Source organism: Balaenoptera physalus (genome assembly GCF_965194825.1).
Source record: "Balaenoptera physalus genome assembly, chromosome: 13".
NCBI lineage: Eukaryota > Metazoa > Chordata > Mammalia > Artiodactyla > Balaenopteridae > Balaenoptera > Balaenoptera physalus.
This window is the reverse complement of record NC_138892.1, coordinates 84,422,970-84,446,120: the sequence shown is the minus strand read 5'-3', so window position 1 is coordinate 84,446,120 and position 23,151 is coordinate 84,422,970. Positions and strand designations below refer to the sequence as shown.

At 37.1% G+C, this 23,151-nt stretch overlaps 1 protein-coding gene across 9 annotated transcripts in view; it reads left to right on the top strand.

Moving 5' to 3' along the window:
- Window positions 1-23,151, top strand: part of CCDC91 (coiled-coil domain containing 91) — a gene marked incomplete at its 5' end in the record, with an annotated part of 407,914 nt that overhangs the window by 326,827 nt on the left and 57,936 nt on the right. Inside the window, 2 exons of one of the 9 annotated variants that reach the window (XM_082419792.1) lie at window positions 8,737-8,793; window positions 10,382-10,405. The exons of 6 other annotated variants lie outside the window; for them this stretch is intronic. In XM_082419792.1, the coding sequence (XP_082275918.1) occupies window positions 8,737-8,793; window positions 10,382-10,390 (66 nt within the window). In that variant the 3' untranslated portion in view covers window positions 10,391-10,405. Of the gene's footprint in view, window positions 1-5,304; window positions 6,703-8,736; window positions 11,855-23,151 lie in introns of those variants that run through there. 2 more of the 9 variants (XM_082419791.1, XM_082419774.1) reach the window with 2 other exon arrangements.

Below are 23,151 nucleotides of genomic sequence, written 5' to 3'. Positions count from 1 at the left end.
TTCACTCCCTAAGAGCTTCAGTGTAACACAGAGCAGTATTTGTTTCATTTGTTTTGTTTCACTGTTGTAACACTGATAGAAAAGCTATAAGCTTAGGGAAGAGTAGAGAGTCAGTAAGACTTAAAGCATTTCAGAGAATAGTTAGATTGCTTGTGGAGTGGTCAAGAATGCAATTTTTTTTGAATTGAGGTATAGTTGATGTACAGTATTATATAAGTTTCAGGTGTTCAGCATAGTGATTCACAATTTTAAAGGTTATATTCCAGTTATAGTTATTATAAAATATTGGCTATATTCCCTGTGTTGTACAATATACCCTTGTAGCTTATTTATTTAATACATAGTAATTTGTACCTCTTAATCCCCTGCTTCTATCTTGCCCCTTCTCCCCTCCTGTCTCCCTACTTGTAACCACTAGTTTGTTCTCTATATCTGTGAGTCTGCTTCCTTTTTTTTTATTCACTAGTTTGTTGTATTTTTTTAGATTCCACGTATAAGTGATATCACACAGTATTTTTCTTTGTCTGACTTATTTCACTTAGCATAATGCCCTCCAAGTTCATCCATGCTGTTGCAAATGAAATAACTTTTAAAGCAACAATGATAGACTGTCATTTACTTTTCTAGAAAACAGGATTGAGATGAAATTCATGAGTAAATTCATCAATAAGTCAAGTATCATATTTATATGATACAAAAGTCATACAAAATTTGACCTCATTTTCAAGGACTTATGAGATGATCAGTCAAAAATTAGTGCATTATATGAGGCAGTACGTGATTGTTGTAATACTTAACTCAGCCTGTCATTGCTCTGAGCATTCAGAAAAGGGAACGTCAAGAAAGACTGAAATGTAACAGAAAAGACTACGTAGAGACCGTAGTTCTTCATCTAGCCTTAAAGAACTGTGGCAAACAGTGCTAATTCCCTATATAATAAAAAGTCTCCCTTTCTGCCTACTAACAGAATGCCAGGGTTATTAAAGGTAGCACATTAATAGTTTGTTACAAGCACACAACTCCTCAAACTCCTCTGCAGCCTTGAATGACCACGTAACCTAGTTCTAGGCACTGAGGTGCCAAAGAGAGTCTATTGCGTGAGACTTCTAAGAAAGCTACTGTTTTCCTAGTAAAAAGGGTCAGACTGCTTTTGCAAGTATGTGTTTTGCCTGTCCTTCCTCTTCTTTCCTGTGTCAAGCACAGGCTAATGCCTGAAGGTGCAATAGCCATCTTATAACAAAAGGGAAAAAATATATGCTGAAGATACCCATGTAGGAAAATAGTCTGGTTTCTGGACTGCTTACCAGCTCTGCACTGCTTACCCCTAGAGGCCGCGGTACATTAAATAATAAACTCTTATTTAAGCCACTGTTTGTCAAATTTCTGTTACACACAGCTGAATACACTTCAGACTGATGAGAATGTTTGAGGTTGAAGTAAAAAAAAGTGAAGGAAGAGAAGCATCAAGCCACAGTGACATCAACAACATGAACACACAATTTAGGATCGGCATGGATGTCACTTGTCTGAGTACGGTGTAGAGACTGAAGGCCCCTAGAGTGAAGTTTGTATTGACTCAACTACTTTTAAATATATAAGTTGCCTTAACTATTTTAGGAAAGCATTTTTAATTATTTTCCTTGTCATCATCTATGAATTAACAAAAAACTTGGCATCTTCTGTCCATTTTTCTTAAATGAAGGCAGAATTCCATATGTCCCTATATTTAAATATATTCAATCGTCCATCAGTCAATGGTAGACTTCTTCAGGCTTTCCCTGTTATTTAAAGACCTTAAACTATCATCAAGGATTAAGCCATTGCAGTAATTTTGCATGTCTTTCCAACAAGTTAACACCACAGAAATGCTTTATTCAGGCAAAAATTAGTCACCTGAACTGGATATCGTTTGTCAGCATTACGATGGAGGGCCAATTTCTGTAAAGGATTGACATCCAGCATTATTTCAAAGAAATCATACTTTTTTAAAGTATGATATCATCGCTTGTTTTCTTAGCTACAATACAAGTAATCTCTGATTTAAAATAAGGAAAAAGAAAATTCTCAAAATAGTAAAGTATATAAGGCAGTGAGTATAGCTTAATTGTGTTTGAGCTGAAAGTTAACAATCTCTTTAAAAGGAGGAAAGCTTAAAATCTTGTAGTTTAATAAAAGTAGTTAGCATTCAGTTTGTCTGTGGTGAGAAGGAGCTAGTAGAGTTTCATGTAGGGAAGAATGGTAGTCACTGAGATACCTCATTCTTCTGGTCGCCTTGGGGGAAGTGAAAAAATGAATAGGTGCAGCTACACACTGAAGAACATTTACTCTGCTTTTATGGCTGAAATCCGTGTATCCTAAATCTCATAGCATGTTTTCAACTAGGCTATAAATTGTAAAATTAGATTATGGTTTAAAAAGTACCTGCTGAAATAATTGATGGCACTTGAATTTTATTATGAATAAGTTTATTACCATAAGAAATTATGTTGAAAATGTCACTTTAGGAATTGAAAAAATCTTTGATTGATGAGTTCTATTATGTATTCAGTGCATGATAATCCATAATATGATGAAATCCCTTGCAACCAGGGTCCTTATACTTCTCACAAAACGTAGAATTGCCAGCTAGTGGGTTGAGAAAGGAGGGTATACAACTAAGAAGAAAGAATAATCAAAAGACCACCCTGAATCAATTGCTTCCTTACCACAAGGGGGTAAAATATTTCCTAGGAAAAGGGATAAATTATATAATCACTAAATATTTCCATGCCATCTATAAGTTTTTTTTTTCCAGGAAAGTTTTGAACCAATTATTAAACGATATGCAATGAAATGCATATGTCACTTAAAAGATTCTTAGGCATATCTTTCACTCATCATTTATAGGTCAGGAAAAATTACCCTGTCTGGCAGGTAACTGACTTAAGTTTGGCAGAAGAACAGCTTCTCTACAGCTATAACTTAATCTGTAGAGATCCTTTTGGAGTTGCCATTTCTTTTTAGAAACTTGCTACAAGATGACAGATGGGCAGTGGTGCCATAGAACAGCCTAAACTACAGGCATCATCATAACTGGTAAAAGCTGCTTCAGTAATACTGAAAATAAGAACAGTTACCCCTTGCAGCATCTGCTAATGGGCTTTTCTCATATTTTTTAACAAAAATCTGATGTTTGGCATAATTATTCAGCAAGAATCTTGGAGTCTTTGACCTTCTTATGTATGTATTTAGTTTTTCCAAATTTCCCTGCTGGAAGAATTACTATGTTTGCCTTTAGAACCATCTGATCTGGGATGTGGGAAGCTAATGGAGCACTGAATTTTATATACCAAGTTATGGGAAAGAAAGGATTTTTGTGCCCTGCACTGAAGTGCCACCTTACTGGCTTCTTCATATGGCAGCCCAGCTGACGAAGACATAATATTCCGTGGCCTTGAAAGAGTTATTCTGGAAAGTGAACGCTGAAGTTAACTCAGAGAATTGCCATTCTATCTTCCCACAGTGAAAAATGAAATGGATCAAAGCATCTGTAAAGCAAAAACCAAAGTGATTATTCATTTCTTTCCTTGTTTAAGAAACATGCCGTTACACTACTGCTGCAGTTCTCTCCTCCAACCCTGATGCCAGTAATTGCACATTCAGATTTACCACACAGAGTCTGACCCAGAGCTATACCCAAAGAGCAACCACATCCAAGACACAGAAGGAAAGCCAAAAATAATGAAAGCCTCTGTATCTGAAAAGATTCTTATTTAAGATCTCAGGTGAGCCTATAGAATTGTGGACCAAGCAATCAGACATCAATCAGAAATGCAGTTTCTTTTCATTTGCCTTGTATTTCTTGAAGTCCTACCAAGAAGGGCTCCAGCAGAGAGCAAACAGAGATGACTGCTTAAACAGCACCTTTGCTCCACAGGAAAATTTTCTTTTAGGTAAACAGTCTTCAATTCCTATGTAGATTTTACTGTGTGTGGATATGTATTAGGGCTAAAACCAAAAGGCAAATCAATGATTAAACATTATTTCTGAAGGCAGAGAGAAGTCATTAATCTTATTTGTACCTAATTTAATAACATATTAATTAGATTAGCTGTTTGGTGCTGGTGTGAGATATAGCACCTGTATACCTGTAGGGTTCTTTGGTTACAAGCAATACAACTGCATCAGGCTAACATTAGGATAAGGGATTTTGTTGAAAGGATATCCAAGGCTTGCAGAATTGTTGGAAGGCTATACATTAGACTTGGAAATGGGCAAAAGAAGCAAGTCATCTTTGGAAATTCAGAGGCAGCAACATTAACAATGGTGTCACAATTAAAAAACAACAACAATAACCGGGCAGACTACCGTTACTAGGAGTGGACAGAACTAACTGTATTCTTTTTGTTTCTCCACACAGTGTATAAATTCCAGGGAGGGAGCATCTGATTGGATTAGTTTGGGTTACATACCTGCCCTCTGGCTAGGAGAGGGCAAGATTCCTAATTACAGTCCATCAGACTATATCTAATGGGAAAGAATTAATACCCAAATGAAATTCAAGTTGCCATTAAAAAGGAGAGATAGATGCTGAAAGCCAAAAAACAATAGATATTCACTACAGCTACCATTTATTCAGTGTGTATGGTTTATCAGTCATTGTATTTCGCCTTGTAACAGGCCTCGTAGTCAGTTACTGTTCTACAGGTAAGAAAACTTAAGCTTTGAGAAAGGTTAGGTAATTTGTCTCAGGTTATACCACTAGAAAATGGCAGAATTGGTACTCCACAGGAATACTCCCGACCACTAGACTCCGTGCTCCCTGTAGACAGATCTGTGTATTACCAATGGTGAGAGTACTTACTGAGCCTGTCTCTCAGGGGTAAAAGACAAGCAAAAAAGATATTTAGCAAATGCTATATATAAGTATATTAAATCCACCAGTAGTTCTGTGCAGTGTAGAGGTGCTTTATTAGAATCAAGCTTTGGGAATAAATGTTATGTAAATGCACAATGCATATGTTTGCAAATGACTTTTTTCCTCTGATGGAAATTCAAGGTTTAGCTTCTTAATATAATGAAGGGTTTGAAGTTATCAGCGAATAACGGTCTTGAGCCTGCAGATCAAGCTTTAAAAATAGGCTTGATTTGTAAGGAAGAGATTAAGGGAAGTAAGAAGTATCCAGTGTTCTCCACTTATATAGTGACAGCCATCCAGGCCAGAAAAAAGTGCATAAAATGGAATGAACTACGAGACCCGTTTTTACTGGTAGCTTTCTTTTTGACCTTTGCAGAGTCACTTTCCTTCTATTTCGCCATCTGTAGTGAAGCGATGCCAGTAATCCCCCTGATCCCAAGAATGAAGCGAGATGATGAGTGTACTATGCTTGGTGGCCTCTGAACCAGGATTTCTCAACGTTGGCGCTATTGGCATTTTGGTCCTGATAATTAGTTGTTGTTGGGGGTAGTATAGCCATGGGATGTTTAGCAGCGTCCCTGGCCTCTACCTAGTGGATGCAGTAGCACGCTAGTTGTGGCACCAAAACCACTGTCTCCAAAAGCACTACTAATTTCCTCCATGACATTCTTCTGTTTACTAAAATAAGTACCCTAAAGTCATAAAGATATTTTTCCAAGGGACTTATAAAAATTATTTTGTATGTTTTTCATTTGTCTTCCTACCCTCCCACCACTTTTCTGAATTTATCTTTGGGAGCAAAAAAAGTGCTTACCACTGAACAGGATGGTCTTCCTGGTCTCTTCCAGCTCTAGGATTTCATGTCTTTATGCCATCTCCAGATCTAATAATCAGCCAGTACAGTGTAGCCTTACCAGTTTTTCTTAAGTCGTATGTCCCCCAAAGGCAACTTTGAGATTGAGATTTGTGTGCAGGAAATTAGAGAATTCTTTTAGGACAAGCTTCTATGTGGGGAGAAAGAAGTAGGTTTGGGCAAAGGGAGGAGTTGCAATGCAGTTGCATAAGGGCTTCAGATAATCCCATAAGAGCCCTGGAACTGGGCTGGCCCTTTACAGTTGAATCACCTTGAGGCAAGGGATCTGGGCCTTTATACCCCTGCCAAGACCAGTCATTGAATATGGGAGGCTCTCAGAGAGAGGGCATGACCTTGGTCAAGGTAGCAGTACCTGGAGAGGGATTCAGCTGAGCCCCACCAGCCACCAACACTCCCAGCAACTATGGGAATTAGTCCTGAAAGTAGACTCTGGGTCGTGTTCTACAGTCCATTCCTTTCACTACTCAAGTCTATTTCCCTTATATAGGTTCTTGTAACAGTTTCTCCAGGATTCTGTTTGGTCTTCTGATTTTCTTTTGTGGGGAAACAAAAAAGGAAAGTTGTTGGGATGAGCTGTAATTCCTACTGCTTTACCTGGTCTCAAGCCTACAAGTGATTCTCATCTCCCTCCTCCACTCCTTTTTCTAGATTCCTCTGCCCTTGGCTGAACTCTGCTCTTCTGGGGGCTTACCTGATGAAATAACCCAGATCCACGGTCATAAGACCTCTAAGGCTCTGTTGCCTTGTGTTTCTCAGGCTATGGCTGCTGAACTTGTCTATTTACAGGTAAAACGAGGCAAGGCAGTTCCAAGAATTGCCCTCCTGGATCACCTAGGTGTCAAACATAGTCTTACCTTACCCCATTGTGTAACAGCCCTATCTCTTCTTGCTGATGAGGATCAATTACCCCTGCCTTCTTTCCTTGCGTACAGTTTTTTGGCCTGAGGAGCCCGAAGTGACCAGGTGGCAGTACCAGCTTAAAGTTTAATGGGACTTATACTGTGTCCTTTGTTGGGATAGCAACAGAAAATCAGGACCTCTAAAGCCTAGAGTTTGCTGGAATGGGAAGCACAGAGTCTCCAAGTCAGTTATTAACAATGATGATAAGTAGGGCCACTTTTACTGCCACCTCTTGGTTCTGGGAACTATGAATTCTACTTCCTGGGAACACAGCTCCTTATAATGTTTGTTGATCTAGGGTGTATTCTGTATCCTAGAGAATGGATTATAGGATATCATCTCTAAGGTGGAGTCTCAGCTGTGCCTTCAATAGATCATTCCATCACTATTAGACCAGCAGCTTCTGGGTGGTGTAGTTTGTGATAGGACTTCTACTGTCAGCCATAGGTTGTGGCATTCCTACCATCGCTTTCTGTATGCTTCCAAGAGCCATCGTAGCAGTGTCTTAGTGTCATCTCATGTAGTCTTGCTAGGGTATTAAATCCTGTGAGAGAATGCTCTCATGTCAATAAACTCTCCCTTATCCAAACTTATATTCTATCTCGTCTTGATCCAGCACTGTCTCGTACATAGTCTCCTGCCTCCTGCTGGTACATGTTGGCTGGGTCCTACAGGGCCTTTGCGATATAGTCCCTTTCTTTCCTTAGCAGGCACCTCACTTCCCAGGGTGGATTATGATGTAGTTCGATAGATGGCATTAGTCTGGGAGCCAGGTCTTGAAGACAAGAGGTGTAAGTCTTAGTGGAAGGGTTGCAGGGGTGGAGGTGCGTGTGTCATCTTATAAGACGGAGGGCTATTTATTGCCTTCAAGCAACAATAGAGTACTAGTCTCTAGGTAGATGTATTGTATAATATATATCACAGTTTAATAGAGCTTAGTTCTGGATCATGACATGAGTGACTTAACATGTTCTTCTATATCATTTTTTTTTTCTTTTTTTTTTTTTTATAAATTTATTTATTTATTTTTGGCTGTGTTGGGTCTTCGTTGCTGTGCGCAGTCTTTCTCTAGCTGCGGCGAGCGGGGGCTACTCTTCATTGCGGTATGCAGGCTTCTCATTGCGGTGGCTTCTCTTGTTGCAGAGCACGGGCTATAGGCGTGCAGGCTTCAGTAGTTGTGGCTCACGGGCTCTAGAGTGCAGGCTCAATAGTTGTGACGCACGGGCTTAGTTGCTCCGCAGCATGTGGGATCTTCCCGGACCAGGGCTCAAACCCGTGTCCCCTGCATTGGCAGGTGGATTCTTAACCACTGTGCCACCAGGGAAGTCCTCATTTTATTTTATTAAGTTCTCTTTAAAAAACAAGGCTTTATAGATAATCATCATGTAATTAAACATACATGATATATATAAAGAGCTATTTGTAGGCTATATACAATATAAAAAGATAAGTAACTAGGTATTATCCAAATGAAAATACTTGGATTGCTTTTCAAAACTGATAATTATGGGAACAAGAAAGGAAAAAAAGGAAGGCTCCAAAGCACCCAGTTACAGAATTTCTATTTCTTATACATAGACATTGATATAGTATTCTCTTGTTTCAAGGCTATTTTTAGTCCAAAATGTTTGGTGAAAGAGTATTATTTTCACTTAGTTGTAAAATCTATATGTCTTGATCAAAGAACTCTTCTTCTATTTCCGGACTGGTAATAGTTTTGCAAACTCTAGCAATGTGTCAATACTCATTCTTGCACTTTTATTCCTTGAGAATACAGTTATACCAGCAGGGAGTGTACCAGTGTAGACGGGAGTATAGCCACCAAGGGTTGAATCTTGAAATCTGAGAGGGTGAAGAAGCTGGTTTTTAGATAAGAATTGCAAATAAATTGTTTCTGTGAAAGCCTGTCATGCTTCTTAACTAACTTGCTAATTCTGTTCACATAATTAGACTTTGAAAACTGGTTGGATAATGTGACTTGTTTCATAAATTCACTTATCGTGTATTTATTGAACCTCTGTTATGTGCATAATCCTTTGGCTGAAACATAATTATTTTTTCCCAGGAGGAGCACAATACCCAGACTGCCTCTCCTGTGAAGTCTACCTTAGGGCATGGGCTGGTGAGAAAGGCTTATGTCTAAAGCAGAGTTCTTGATTTCTACCACCCATTCTCTGCCAGGTTTTCTCCTTCAGAAGTCTTTCTTATCTCAGTAAATGGCACAGTCACGCAAACCAAAATCCTGGAAGTCATCCTCTTTCCACAACTCACATAGTCTTCCAACAAGACTGACAAACATACTCCAAAATAATACTGAATTCATCAACTTTTTACCACCTCTCCATTGCATCCTCTCTAGCCCAAGCTAATATCATCTTTCGGCATGTCAAATATGCCTTAGAATATCTCCTCCGTCTCCACTACTATGTCATAAGACCAGGCCACCATCATCTTTACCAGGACTACTCGCTTCCGTTCTTATGCCCCCCCTTCTCCACTGCAGTGTATTGTCCATCCAGCATCTCGTGATCTATCTTCTCAAAGCATAAATCTGATCATCACGTTACCAAACTTGAAATCTTCCAAAGTTTTCCTAAAGGCTATCTCTTAGCCATTTTAGCTAAAATCACACCACACATTCCTCCCAGGAGCTGCCATGCCTTATTTTTTTTCCCTAGCACTTATTTTTTTCCCCTAGCACTTAACAGTAACTGAAACGATTTTACTGTTTTAAATGGTGTTGTCTGTTTCCCCCAAAGAATAATGATGCACTTTAAAAGAAAAAAATCTGTATGTTCCAATACGTACCCCAGTGCCGTGTATTTTGTAGGCATTCAGTAAATATTTGCTGAATAAATGAGAGTGGCAGTCACAGCAAGGGCTGAGCCTGGTGTGATTCCTCTTACTGAAATAATTGTTCTATTCAGTAGGGTCTAAGAAAAACCTGTACTTATTTTGTTAACTTTGTTTTATGAAGAGCCCCTTCACTGTGTCCGCATCTCATATGTCAATTTTATGTTAAAAAAAAAAAAATGGTACTGTGGTCCCTTGCTGTCATCTTACGCTGCTATCAGTCTTCTATCTCCACCTAACCACGAGCATTACTTGTCACTGGCAGATGAACATGATTTTCAGCCATGAGAAAATAATAAAAGGTTCTTAGTTCTAGAGAATTCTAAGATTTTTCGTAATGTTTTCAATGAAATAAATTAACCTCTGTTCTTTCATTTTATGGAAATGGCTCTGAATGTCATTAAAAACACACATGTTTGTGACTAGATGGATTTCAGGACTTAACATCTTGTGTTAATCTTGTTTTTTAAATCCCACTGCCAACCACTTTTGCCTGGTTGGACCACCCATATTTGGGTTTCTATGATGCATTCTTTTACGAATAGGGCCTTTTTTTCCCCATTGGAGTTTCCTACCTTATATACAAATGACTGTTTTCTACTTGCAAGGGAAAAGATACTACACTGAGCAAGTTTATGCTCCCTCATCAATTTGAATTTCTTGTCAGATTCTTTTTCCTTTTCCTAATATGATTTCCTTAAATCAGTAGAAGTAATATTCCCTGTAGCTGTAGAATCTGATTTCAAAGAGGAAGAGGTGTAATCCAGGTTAGCAGCAGAGGGAATGCGGATATGTCCCCTTAGAGAACTCAGAATTAATGCCACTTCCCTTCCCATTTCCTGCATTTCCTTTTTCAGTGCCCTTGACTCTGTCAAGCAAGATGTATTTACTGAGGCCAGCTACCTGTCCAGCACTATAAAAGATACTGTGGGATAAAGCAGGGGTTTACCAAACTTGACTAATGGACCAAATTCAGCTTGCTGCCTATTTTTTAATAAAGTTTTATTGGAACACGGCTACATTTTGTTTGCATATTATCTATGGCTACTTGCATGCTACAAGAGTAGAGTTGAGTAATTGTGACTGAGACCATATGGCCCAAAAAGCCTAAAATATATACTATCTGGACCCCTACAAAAAAGTTTGCCAACCCCTAGTATATAAAGCATAGACTCGGATTCTCATAGAGTTTATGAATTAATTGGGCTGGTTGTTAACACATGGAGTAATTGGTGAATCGATAAATGACAAATTGTGTGATACTGAAAAGAATAGGCACCACAGAATGTTTATTGGTTGGAAGATAAATCTAATCTGCAGAGAAGCGATTAGTTAAGCATGCTGAAGTACGGAAAGCTTCCTTATACTGCCTTTCCCCCCTTATTCTGTGCTTTTCTTTGTCGAGTCCCAGATATGCTATAAAATTAAAAGATATTCAAAACATTGTTGTCAAGGCTTTTCCCAGATGTGTGTCCTCCATAATTCCCCCAAAGAGATGCGTTGGAGAAATAGGACAGGATTCTTAAGACTGCAGCATTGTTTAGAACCATGCCTGGCATATTATAGGTCCTCAGCTATGCTTGAATAAGTGAAAGAACCTGCAAATCTAAAGGAAAGAAAATTCTGTGCAAGCAATAGCTAATGTTATTGAATATTCAGAAAGTGCCACCTTAGAATGGTGTTTCTCAGCAGGAAAGCTCCTAGTTCTTTAAGAATTAAATGGTAGTGGGCATATAAACGAGCCTGACACATGGCATGTTATAAGTGCTTAATAAGTCTTTACTGTCATTATTTAGAGGAAATTGCATATTTTCTTTCAGACATAGTACTAATTATACTGATATACATGAAAGTAAGAAAAGCATATAAATTAACCCTTGATTGTATCACCCTCTCAATTAAGTATTAAGAAAACATTTGTACTTAGGAAGTACATAACAGAGTGATTCACAATAATGTAAAACTAGCTGTTTCATCAGTGTAGAAACATTCTTTTTTGATTTGGTTGTGCTGATTATCAATAATAAGCCATTAATATCTTTTAAATATCAAGAGAAATTGACTACAGTAGATGAAGCTGTATCTACTCAGCTGCTTCCCTTTATAAAAAAAGTTTTATTTTAGTTTAATGTAAATTCTAAGAATACCACTCAGTGGTATTTCACAAAGAAAGCACACCTGTGTAGCCAGCACTTAAGTCAAGCAGAAAATTCCCAACATCTCAGACACCCCCCAACCCCGGCCTCCTTCCAATCACTACTACTCCACCAAAGGGAACCTTCTTCCATAGGAACGTACATTGTAAAGACTAATGGAGGGGATGTTAACACATTCTTTTAATAAGTCCACAGACTCCTTTAGGCCTTCGAGAACAATCTGGCATTTTAAGAAGAGAATAGTCTTCTGACACTGAAGTATTTCATGCTAAACATGTCAAAGTGCTTTTTACATCATCAGTAATATGCTTTGACATGTTTAATATGAAGGCCTTCAGGGGCAGACAGTTATTTTCCCTTCTTGAAATAGAGAATGAGGCAGGGTTTAACTACATGAAAAAGTTCATGATTAAAAAAACAACAGCAGTAATCAATCTGTCGTGGCTTCACTAGAATTCCCATTAGTCAGTCATGCAAACTTCACTAGACATGGAGATGTGGGAAGTGAACTGGAATGAACCTCTGTTCTACTCTTATCCCATGCATTCAGGTAATTTTATTTTTTTGTATTTTTCACTAATGTCTGGATGGAATTCATATCTCTCCTTCCTTCTTCTCTGTTTCAAAGGTCATGCTAATCTACACTGACAATTAATTATGTGCTCTGAATAATGTATGAATATCCAAGAAAATCCTTTGAAAGATATCCAGTTTCCTATTTCTTAGAGTTATTTCCCCATCCTAATTTTTCTTTGTTTTACTTCATGTTATATGTTTTTAAGTTACTTAAAACAAACAAACATAAACAGGAGGTCATTACAATTCTTGTTCCCAAATGTTTAGTTTGGCATGTGATGCAAGGCCTCAATTGCAGGCTGGAACGCCAGAAGCTCGAGCTGAAGACAAGAATGTGGTGCGCAGGCGTGATTTGAATTCAGGAAGAGTGTTTATATTTTCCCAAGGGCCTCATTAACAAGAGTCAAGCCCTAACTGTTACTACCAACACATTTTAACAGATTAACTTTTCTGATTTGTGAAGTAGAGTATCATCTTATATGTGTACATCTTTAAAAAACCTTCTTTTCCCTTTCAACTGCCCTTTAAGCTACTGCAGAGAGTTTAACAGTCAGTCCTTATCACACTGGAAAATGTGTTTTTGTTAAATATCCCATGGCACATATTCACCCAATAGAGTTTTATTTTTTGATATTTTCAAAATTAGAAACAACCTAAATGTCCACCCATAGGGGACTGGTTAAATGCATTATGTTAAAATGTAATACTGTGTGTCTACTAAAAAGAATGATATTTATCTACATTTGTTGATATGGTTGTAAAACCTCCTGAATCATATGAACTTGTATATTTAAATATATTTTGCTATATACCTCTGTGTGTGTGTTGTATTGCAAAATATATTTTAATAAACAAAAGAAAAATGTGATCAATGATCTCTAGGAGGTGGGCTAGGAGAGATTTTGCTTCCTGCTATATAATCCTTTGTTTAAATATATGATATATGATTATATCTTAGTTTTAAAAAGAGAAAACCAGTTTAAATAGACCATTGTGTTGTTTTGTGTCTACTTTTTATATGTCCTATTTCAACCCTTTTTCTTTACATTTAAAAAGTATATTCAGAATCCTCTCCAGAGCTTTGGCTGAAACAGCATACAGGTTTGAATTGAGTGTCCTAGACAGAGAAGGCCAGAGTTTTGGTTTCCCATTTAAGCCATGCCGCACTTAGAGGGAGAGGCTGACCAATGAAGTCAGTGCCAAAACTGAGAGTGGTACTGGGGTCGGGGAGAGTTCTCTAGCTCAGTTTCTTACTCATTCATCTGGGTGTGTTTTGTGGCTTTAATAGGATTAGAGAAACATTTGCATTGAGGCTTCAGGAGGATTTTCATGCTGCTCAACTCACAGAGCAATATAAACCCACAGGATTAAGAATGGAGTTTCTGTGAAGTGAGAAGGGTAAGAAGAATACATGCATCTGGTTCCCTCCTTGTTTTCTACTTGCTAAGGAAGGCACTCCAAGATGGTGGGGACAGAAATATATGTGTAGACAAGGGCATAGTTTTCAAGGAGACATGGTATGATGTGTTTTTTAAGGAAGTTGTTACAACTCTTTAAGAAGAAAGGCAAGTCCAATTGCAAGTGGTTTGTTGAAAATAAGACCAATAGAGAAAATGACTTGTCTCTCAAATATGTTATCCCATCATTGTTTGCTTAATCTTCCATATTTATTATTTCTCGACCTTGATTTTTCCTACATTTTGAGTCCCATAAATATTGAAGTTATTCTTCCTGTCTACAGTTCAGAGACCGATATTACCTCTTGTAATTTAGGTGAATACTGACTTACTCCAGCAGTCATCTGAACTGGAGGTGGAAGTAACACCCTCAAGAAATTGAGAATCCTAAAAAATAGCATCCAATTAGGATCTGTGGTGGGTTGTATTCTCCTAAAAAGGCCACAGCAGTGTTTCCAGGCCAACATTCTCTTGCCACTCCCCGTCGGTCAGCAGAGTCTGTTTCTCCTCCCCTGAGTCTGGGGCCGAACTTTTTGAATGCCCCAACAGACAGAATGTGATGGATATGACACTGCATGATTTCGAGGCTGGATCATAATAGGCAATAAGGCTTCCACCTATCTCTTTTTCTCTCTTGAAACACTCACTTGTGAAATCTGACCACCAGGCAATGACAGAATTGAAAGTAGCCTGTGTGGGGGAACAAGCATCAACCATCAGATATGAGAGTGAATGAGTCCTCGATGATTCTAGCTCCTAGCCTTCAAGTCTTCCAACTGAGGTCCCAAACATCATGGAGCAAAGATAGGTTGTCACAGCTGCACCATATTCCAGTTCCTAACCCACCGAATATGTGATCATAATAAATGGTTGTTTTACACCACAGAGTTTGGGGGTAATTTGTTTTGCAGCCATAGTGACTGGTACAGGGCCACTTGAGATGGATAAGGAAGTATCTGCAGGCAAGGGCAAAGTTCTTTTTGAGAGAAAATTTGTATCTCTACAGTGTGGCCTAGATTCAAATAGTACTTCTTAAAAGATACAAGTAGCTAATATTTTATTTGAGATGCACAGAGAATAGTAATGAGAGAATTAGTTATTAAAATCTTCTGAAGCAAGCAGAGCTTATGCATCCAGAGACCACTGAAAGGAGTCTCCTTAGATCCAATTAAGCACTCCTTGAGGTTCCAGGATGTTTTAGGACTTAGAATGTTATCTACACTAGTGGATCATTCCAAAATGCTGTCTTTTCAGAGAGATTTCAATATGTCATTAATTAGTTCTTCTGGTTTTAGAAGCACAAAATTAGCAATGTCGTAAAAAATTTAGGCTGGAACATTCACTGTGTTAATAGATCTAACAAAGTTTAGAAAATGAGTGATTCCCAATAACAGTTCCCAGTTTTCAGTGATAGAAATTAAGAAACTTGACAATTTGTTCATTTTATTGTTTTGTTATGAATTTCAAAACGTATATAATTTTCAAATAAGTTTATAAATTATCATTACTAATTCTTTTATTCCCCCATTCGTCCTGATTATATCTATGTACCATGAAAATAAAGGCACTCAGTTATCAATTATTTAGAATGCAAACCTCTATTTCATGTGATATTGTATTTTATTAATAGATTTTGTAAATTTAAAGAATACCATCACTAGTGTACTGAGTATTTTATAAAATAATTTGCAGGTTTTTAAAATCATTTAAAATAATTTGTACATCTTTTTGAAGGTAAATATACCATTTGACTCTTGAAAATTTTGAAAATGTATTACGGTATTTTTTTCTAAAGTACAGTTACTAAAATAAATTAGTAATTACCTCTTCTCTTTTTGTTCTTTATTCAATAAATTCAGCAAACATTTAGTCAGCCCCTACGATGTGCCAGGTACTGTTTTAGACCTTGGAGATACAGAAATAAATACATCAGAATCCCTATTTTCCTTAGGGTTTTCTAGGGAGCTTACATTTTAGTGGGGTATGGGACTGACAATAAACAAATGTATGATATTTGGGGATGATAAATGCCATGAGAAAGGATCAATAGTTAGTGATGCAAATGAAGAGTAGGGGTGCTATTTTAAAGTGAGTGAGAGCAGTCCTCAGTGATGAACTGAGGTGGCATTTAAGAAGAGATGTGAATGTAGAGAGTGATCAAGTCATGCAGCTATCTAGAAGAAGGACATTCCAGATAGAGAGAACACCATGTGCAATGGGCGTATGTAGAAAGAGTGCTTGGTTGTATTTGAGAAAGGACTAGGAAGACAGGATGGCTGAAGCAAAGTGAGCAATGGGAAGACTGTTAGGAAGTGAAGTTTTAAAAGTTTGCCCAAAAGGAAAGTGAAAAAAATGATTTACATGGAGGGGTGACTATATCAAATGCTATCATGGACTTATGATTGAGCAGTCCTTAATTAATGTCATCTCTGATGATCTCACATTGAAGGGACTTCAGAAATTATAATTTAATCTCTGAAAAGGCTCAATGGATTTAATTTTATTTTTTTTTTTAAGTTTAGCTCAATCTTTTTTTGTTTGTTTGTTTTGTTTGTTTGTTTTTTTATACTGCAGGTTCTTATTAGGCATCAATTTTATACACATCAGTGTATACATGTCAATCCCAATTGCCCAATTCAGCACACCACCATCCCCACCCCACCGCAGTTTTCCCCCCTTGGTGTCCATATGTCCTCAATGGATTTATGATCATAGCAAGTCTTCTTAATTTTTAAATATATACATTTCAGAGAAGTAAATGGAGTGATCACTATTGAGTTTTAAACATAAGATATATTACTAGGATAAAAATGGTAGGGAACGCTGGATGAATATAAAAGTTTAAAGAAAGAGAGGAACAAATTGGCTTCTTTCTCTTGTTAATAGGCATTTAACTTTCCTCCATGTCTTTTCATGATTTGATAGCTCATTTCTTTTTTTGGAGGACATCTTAGTTGCTTCCAAGTTTTGTCAATTATGAAGAAAGCTGCTATAAACATCCATGTTCAGGTTTTTGTGTGGACATAAACTTTCAACTCCTTTGGGTAAATACCAAGGAGCACAATTGCTGGACCATATGAGAAGAGTATGTTTAGTTTTGTAAGAAACCACCAAATTGCCTTCCAAAGTGGCTGTACCATTTTGCATTCCCACCAGCAATGAATAAGAGTTGCTCCATATCCTCACCACCATTTGGTGATGTCAGTTTTCCAGATTTTGGTCATTCTAATAAGTGTGTAGTGGTATCTCATTTCAGTATGTGTTTCTCTGATGATACATGATGTGGAGCATCTTTTCATATGTTTGTTTGCCATCTAGTTATCTTCTTTGGTGAGGTATCTGCTAAGGTCTTTGACCCATTTTTTTAATCAGGTTATTTTCTTATTGATTTTTTTTTAATTTTATTTATTTATTTATTTATTTATTTATTTATTTTTGGCTGTGTTGGGTCTTCGTTTCTGTGCAAGGGCTTTCTCTAGTTGTGGCGAGCAGGGGCCACTCTTCATTGCGGTGTGCGGGCCACTCACTGTCGCGGCCTCTCTTGTTGCAGAGCACAAGCTCCGGACGCGCAGGCTCAGTAGTTGTGGCTCACGGGCCTAGTTGCTCTGCGGCATGTGGGATCTTCCCAGACCAGGGCTCGAACCCATGTCCCCTGCATTGACAGGCAGATTCTCAACCACTGCGCCACCAGGGAAGCCCCCTTATTGTTGATTTTTAAGAATTCATTGTATATTTGAATTATAGTCTTTTATCAGATATGTCTTTTGAAATATTTTCTCCCAGTCTGTGACTTGTCTTCTCATTCTCTTGATACTTTCACAGGACAGAAATCATTAATTTTAATGAATTATAGCTTATCAATTATTGCATGGATTGTGTCTTCATTATTGTTTATAAAAAGTCATCACCATACCCAAGGTCATTTAGGTTTTCTCCTATGTTGTCACATAGGAGTTTCATAGTTTTGCAATATACTTTTAGGTCTGTGATCCATTTAGAGTTAAGTTTTGTGAAGGGAATACGATCTGTATCTAGATTCTTTTTTTTTTTTGCCCTTTGATGTCCAGTTGTTCCAGAAGCCTTTGCTGAAAAGACAGTCTTTTCTCAATTGTATTGTCTTTGCTCATTTGTCAGAGATCAGTTGATATATTTATGGGGGTCTATTTCTGGACTTTCTATTCTGTTCATTGATCTATTTGTCTATTCTTTCATCAGTACCACACTGTCTTGATTACTGTAGCTTTATAGTAAGTCAAAGTCCGGTAGCATCAGTCCTCCAACGTTGTTCTTCTCCTTCAATATTGAGTCGGCTCTCTTGGGTCTTTTGCCTCTCCATATAAACTTTAGAATCAGTTTACTGACATTCACAAAATAACTTGCTGGGATTTTGATTGGGATTGCATTGAATCTAGAGTAAGTTAAGAAGAACTGACATCTTGACAATATTGAGCTTATCCATGAACATGCAGTATCTATCCTATTTAGTTCTTTGATTTTTATCCATCAGTTTTATAGTCATCCTCATATTGATCTTGTACATATTTGTTACATCTATACCGAAGTATTTCATTGTGTGTTTAATTTAAAATTCTACTTGTTCATTATTATATTATATAATAATGTAATTATTACATTACATTATAATTATAATAATATAGTTATTATATAATTATATATATTATATAGGAAAGAAATTGACTTTTGTATATTAACCTTGTATCCTGCAAACTTGCAATAATTGCTCACTAGTTCCAAGAATTTTTGTCAATTCTGTAAGATTTTCTACAGAGTCAATCATGCCATCTTTATCATAAAACAAAGACAGTTTCATATCTTCCTTTCAAATCTGTATACCTTTTATTTCCTTTTCTTGTCTTACTGCATTAGCAAGGACTTCTAGTATGATGATGAAAATGGTTAAGAGGGGACATCCTTGCCTTGTACCTGACCTTAGTGGGAAAGCTTTGAGTTTACCACCTAAAGTATGATGTTAGCTCAAGGGTTTTTGTAGATAGTCTCTGTTAAGTTGAGAAAGTTCCCACCCTTCCTAGTCTACTGAGAGTTTTTATCATAAGAGTGTGTTGGATTTTGTCACACAGTTTTCTGCATCTATTGATATGATCATGTGACTTTGCTTATTTAGCTTGTTGATGTGATGATTACATAATTAATTTTTGAATGTTGAACTAGCCTTGCATACTTGGGATAAAGCCCACTTGGTCATTGTATATAATTCTTTTTATACTTTTTTGGGTTTGATTTGCTAATATTTTGTCGAGGATTTTTTCATCTATGTTCATGAGAGATGTCTGTAGTTTTCTCTTCATGTCTTTGGTTTTGGTATTAGGGTAATGCTTGCCTCATAGAATAAGTTAGGAAGTATTCCCTCGGCTTCTTTCCTCTGATTCCATATAGCTTTTGACTGCTAAATTTTCACAGAAAAATAGAGGACCAACCTCTGTTTAGAGAATATGACTAGATTTTTAGTTTATCATACTTAATATTTAACAGATTTTTAATATATATGGTTATATTGAGTCACTATATTGGCATTTCCTAAAGACTTTAAACTCCATCGTGTCTTTTATTTAGAGAAATCTGGACATACATCAGCAAAACTATCATTTTTCATCCAAACATAGTGATACCTATGTAGTAAATGAGGTGGTAAGTCATTTGGATAGGTCATACCCATGGAATTTCTATATGATAATAGTCTGCATTTGTTTTACCACACACCATTTAGATTACTTGATCCTTCTGTTCCCTTGCATAATGTCATTTGTTTATATTAAAACACAAGAAGAAAGAGTTTCAGTGTATTGGCTGGATTTGTTCACATTAAAACACAAAAAGAAAACGTTACAATGCATTGGCTGTGTTGCCTTAATTAAGTGGATCCTCAGACAGTACACTGTAGTGGAGAAAGAGCAGATGTCTTGGGACTGTGTTGCTACCTTATATGGTATTTCAGGAGCATCTCAAATGCAGTGTGCACTTATGGATAACTTTTTTTTAATAAAATTATCCCCACACCTTCATTAATCTTACTTCCTAGTTCCAGTGCATTTGTAATGATGCTTGGTGAAGATGGGTTACACTTAAGTTACTTTGCCAGATATTTTTCTGAACCTTTCTCACCTGTAAATATAAATATATAAATATAAATATAGGTGAGAAATGTAAATTTTAAATGGGAATTTTTATTAATTGAGATGGTTATTTCTGTAGGAATTCTAGTTTACAATCATTTGCTTATTTTGTATGTATAAAAAAGCAAATACAGAAGATCATTGTTACTTAGTTGACAAGAAAAATAAATGATTGAAATAGAAACAGAAGTCATATAATACCTTTTATACCAGCCTCACAAATGCCTCTGGGCTATAAACCATCAATTTATGAAATTTCTACCCAAAATGCCACCAATTCTGCTTTGCAGATTCCCTACAGATTTTTAAAGGAAGGAAGAGAAGATTCTTGGTCTTTTCTTGCTTTCATTTGTTTACCATTACTGTATTGTCCCATTTTATAGGAAAGCCTTTTAACTTTAACATTGTAACATAGCATAGGTATACTTTTCATCTTAGTGAGAGAAGTATAGTATATGATTAGGAGTGTGTGGTTTTTGAATCAGATTTCCTGGATTAAAACTGAGCTTTGCTATTTATTAGATTCATAAACTTGGGCAAGTACTTTAACCTTTCTTGGCCACATTTTGTTCATCTGTAAAATGGAGATTAAAATAGTCCCTACTTCACATAGGATTATTATGAGAACTAAATGAGTTGCCCCATGTAGAGTGCTTACATTACTTGGCACATAAAAAGTTCACTTTCGGTGTTAGCTATTAGTGCTGTTATTTTATTGAGTTCCCTAACTGTATAGTTGAGATCAGAATGTCTTTGGTTCTACTCACTCTGTCTTGAAGTATTTGTTAAATACGTTTTTGTTCCAGAAGTGGTTTGTGACAACTTAAAATGTATGTATTGTTAAATTTCATGGTGAATGGAAAATGAACACCAAATAATGAGTGTGAAGCTGATAGAGAGTCAATATAAATATATATTTATATTTATGCCACAATGTCCTGTCTACTTACCAAAGTTAAAATTGCTTGGAATTTCCTGGGGACAAAACTATCATATTTTATCCATAATATTCATAATTTTTAAATTGATTAGGAACTTTATGTTTCTTTCCAGATATTATAAGTTAACTTGTTTGCCTAGGCAAAATTTCACTGCTGTAGTTTTAAATCCATCCCCTTTATATGTTTTTTTAACATTTTTAGGTGTTTTTCACTCTTCTAGATTGTGGATGAAATACTCTATTTAGCAGAGAACAGGGGAAAAAATAAAAGAGGCACTTGCCAATGCAACTTGCATACCTATATGTTCAGGTGATGGACATAACCTGATCATTATGATTATTTTATTTTTATTTTTTACCATTCTTATACTCTTAAGCCATTACAGGATATTTTATTCCATTAATTGTTTTTCAGTGCCCAAATTAAAATTTCCAATTCAGTGGAAATTTCAGTCTCACTGACAACATTTTGAGCCTCAAGTGAATTTTTGTTTCTATTATACTAGTAGACACATACAGTGTAAACTTGGTACCTTTATCACTGGGATTTATATTTGCCTCCTAGTAACAGAAACTAGAAATAACAATGGCATAAGCAAGTCCAGAGGTAAGCAGTTTAAAGCTACGGAAGCTTAACAAAATCATAAAAGATTCAGGATCCTTCTGACTTTGTACTTTTTTAATCTTTAGCACTGGCTTACATGATTAGCGCTATAGAATGGCAGCTGGAGCTCCAGTAAACACATTTGTGATAGAGGAAAAAGGAAAGATGCAAGAACCAAAAAGGGAAGAAAATTCGGGACAGGCGTCTGTCCCACTTTTAAGGAGCTGTTTTGGAGTTCCTCCCCAGTAACTTGCACTCACGTCTCTTTAGCTACCCCTGGCAGCGATAAGGGAATGATGCCTGGAGGATGTTCACATTTTTCCTAGGACTAAACTGTAATTTTATTGGTAAGAAAGAAGAGTGGATATTGGAGAGAGAACTCTCAAGCTTTTCCATAATCCCTGACTTCTCATATCTTCTGTTTGGAAGGTGTCCAGTGTTAAGTTTCTTCAGCATCTTCTCTTTGAGCAGGTGCTATTACCATTTTTAGGCAATAATATCCAAATTTAGCTTTCTTAATTTAAACCAAACCTCCTTTGCTTGCTTACAAGGAGGAAGGTTAGGGTTTTCCTACATTTCTCAATCCAGCTGGGATTTTAGGAGGACTGACAGGTGCTTTCCCACTTGGTTCACTCAGTAGGATAAATCTGTTTTAAAATGTGCCAGACAGATGGTATTGTGTTTTTTCCAGGCTTCAGTGATCAAGTACACACTGTAAAATCCTGAATGAGGAAGAAGAGCAGCCCTATTTAAAATGAGAGGAAAAAAGTCTATTCTCACTAACTTCCATTTGATTAAATGTTTCTTTGTTCCATTGGTTCTATTTTGGATACTGAGGATTTCCTAATGTGAATCAGGTGTTCATCCTAGCTGCAGAGCAGCTCCCCTTGGGCACGTAGCCCCTTCTCTCAGTAGTGGAAACGAAAAGAAGCACAGATTCTCAAAGCCTCAGAGGTACCCCAAGGTGAGGTCTGTCCCACACAGTGCCTTTATGAACATTTCCCCTTTCTTTCGTTATGGACCTAGAAAGAAGTAATCAATTGTTTTTATATACAGCCACTGAGGTTTACAGATTCTTTAAGGCATATGTGATGTATTTGATGTGCCAGTTTTTCTTTAAATGCTTCTGCTGCATTTTCAGGGAACCATTTGTATGTTAACACAAGAGAAACCTTCTTGAACCTACCTCTTAGGAAGAGAAGATAATTACATGTCTTAAGGACGATATCTAGAGGGATTTTGGCATCTTGACAAGTTTCTGCACAAGTGTACACAATGCAATAAACCCCTACATATTTATAGCAAAACAGATACTGTGCCAAAGCCCTCAGCCATACCTGAAGTTCTTATCTGAGAAGGCACTGTACTATTGTGGTTTAGAGAATAGATTAGTGTCATACACACCTGGATTTGAATCCTGGCCCTGCCACTTGGGCAAGTCATAACATCTCTAAGCCTTAGTGGCCTCATTCAGAGTTTCAGGAGAATAAAAATGAGATAATACACAGTAGAGGTTTTCCAGTGATGCCCTGCACTTATGTAATTTCCTTCCCTTGAGCCTGGGCTGGCCGAAGCAAAGTTGGCTTTTGAGAAGATCATGGCCTCTGTCTTGGGCGCTGTCTTGCTCTCTTGGCGTGCTCTCATTCTCTCTCGGTTGCTTGCTTTGGGAGAGCCAGCTATCGTGTTATTAGGCACCCTTGTGGAGAAGCTCGCGTGAGCTCTGTTGGAAGTGGACGTTTTGA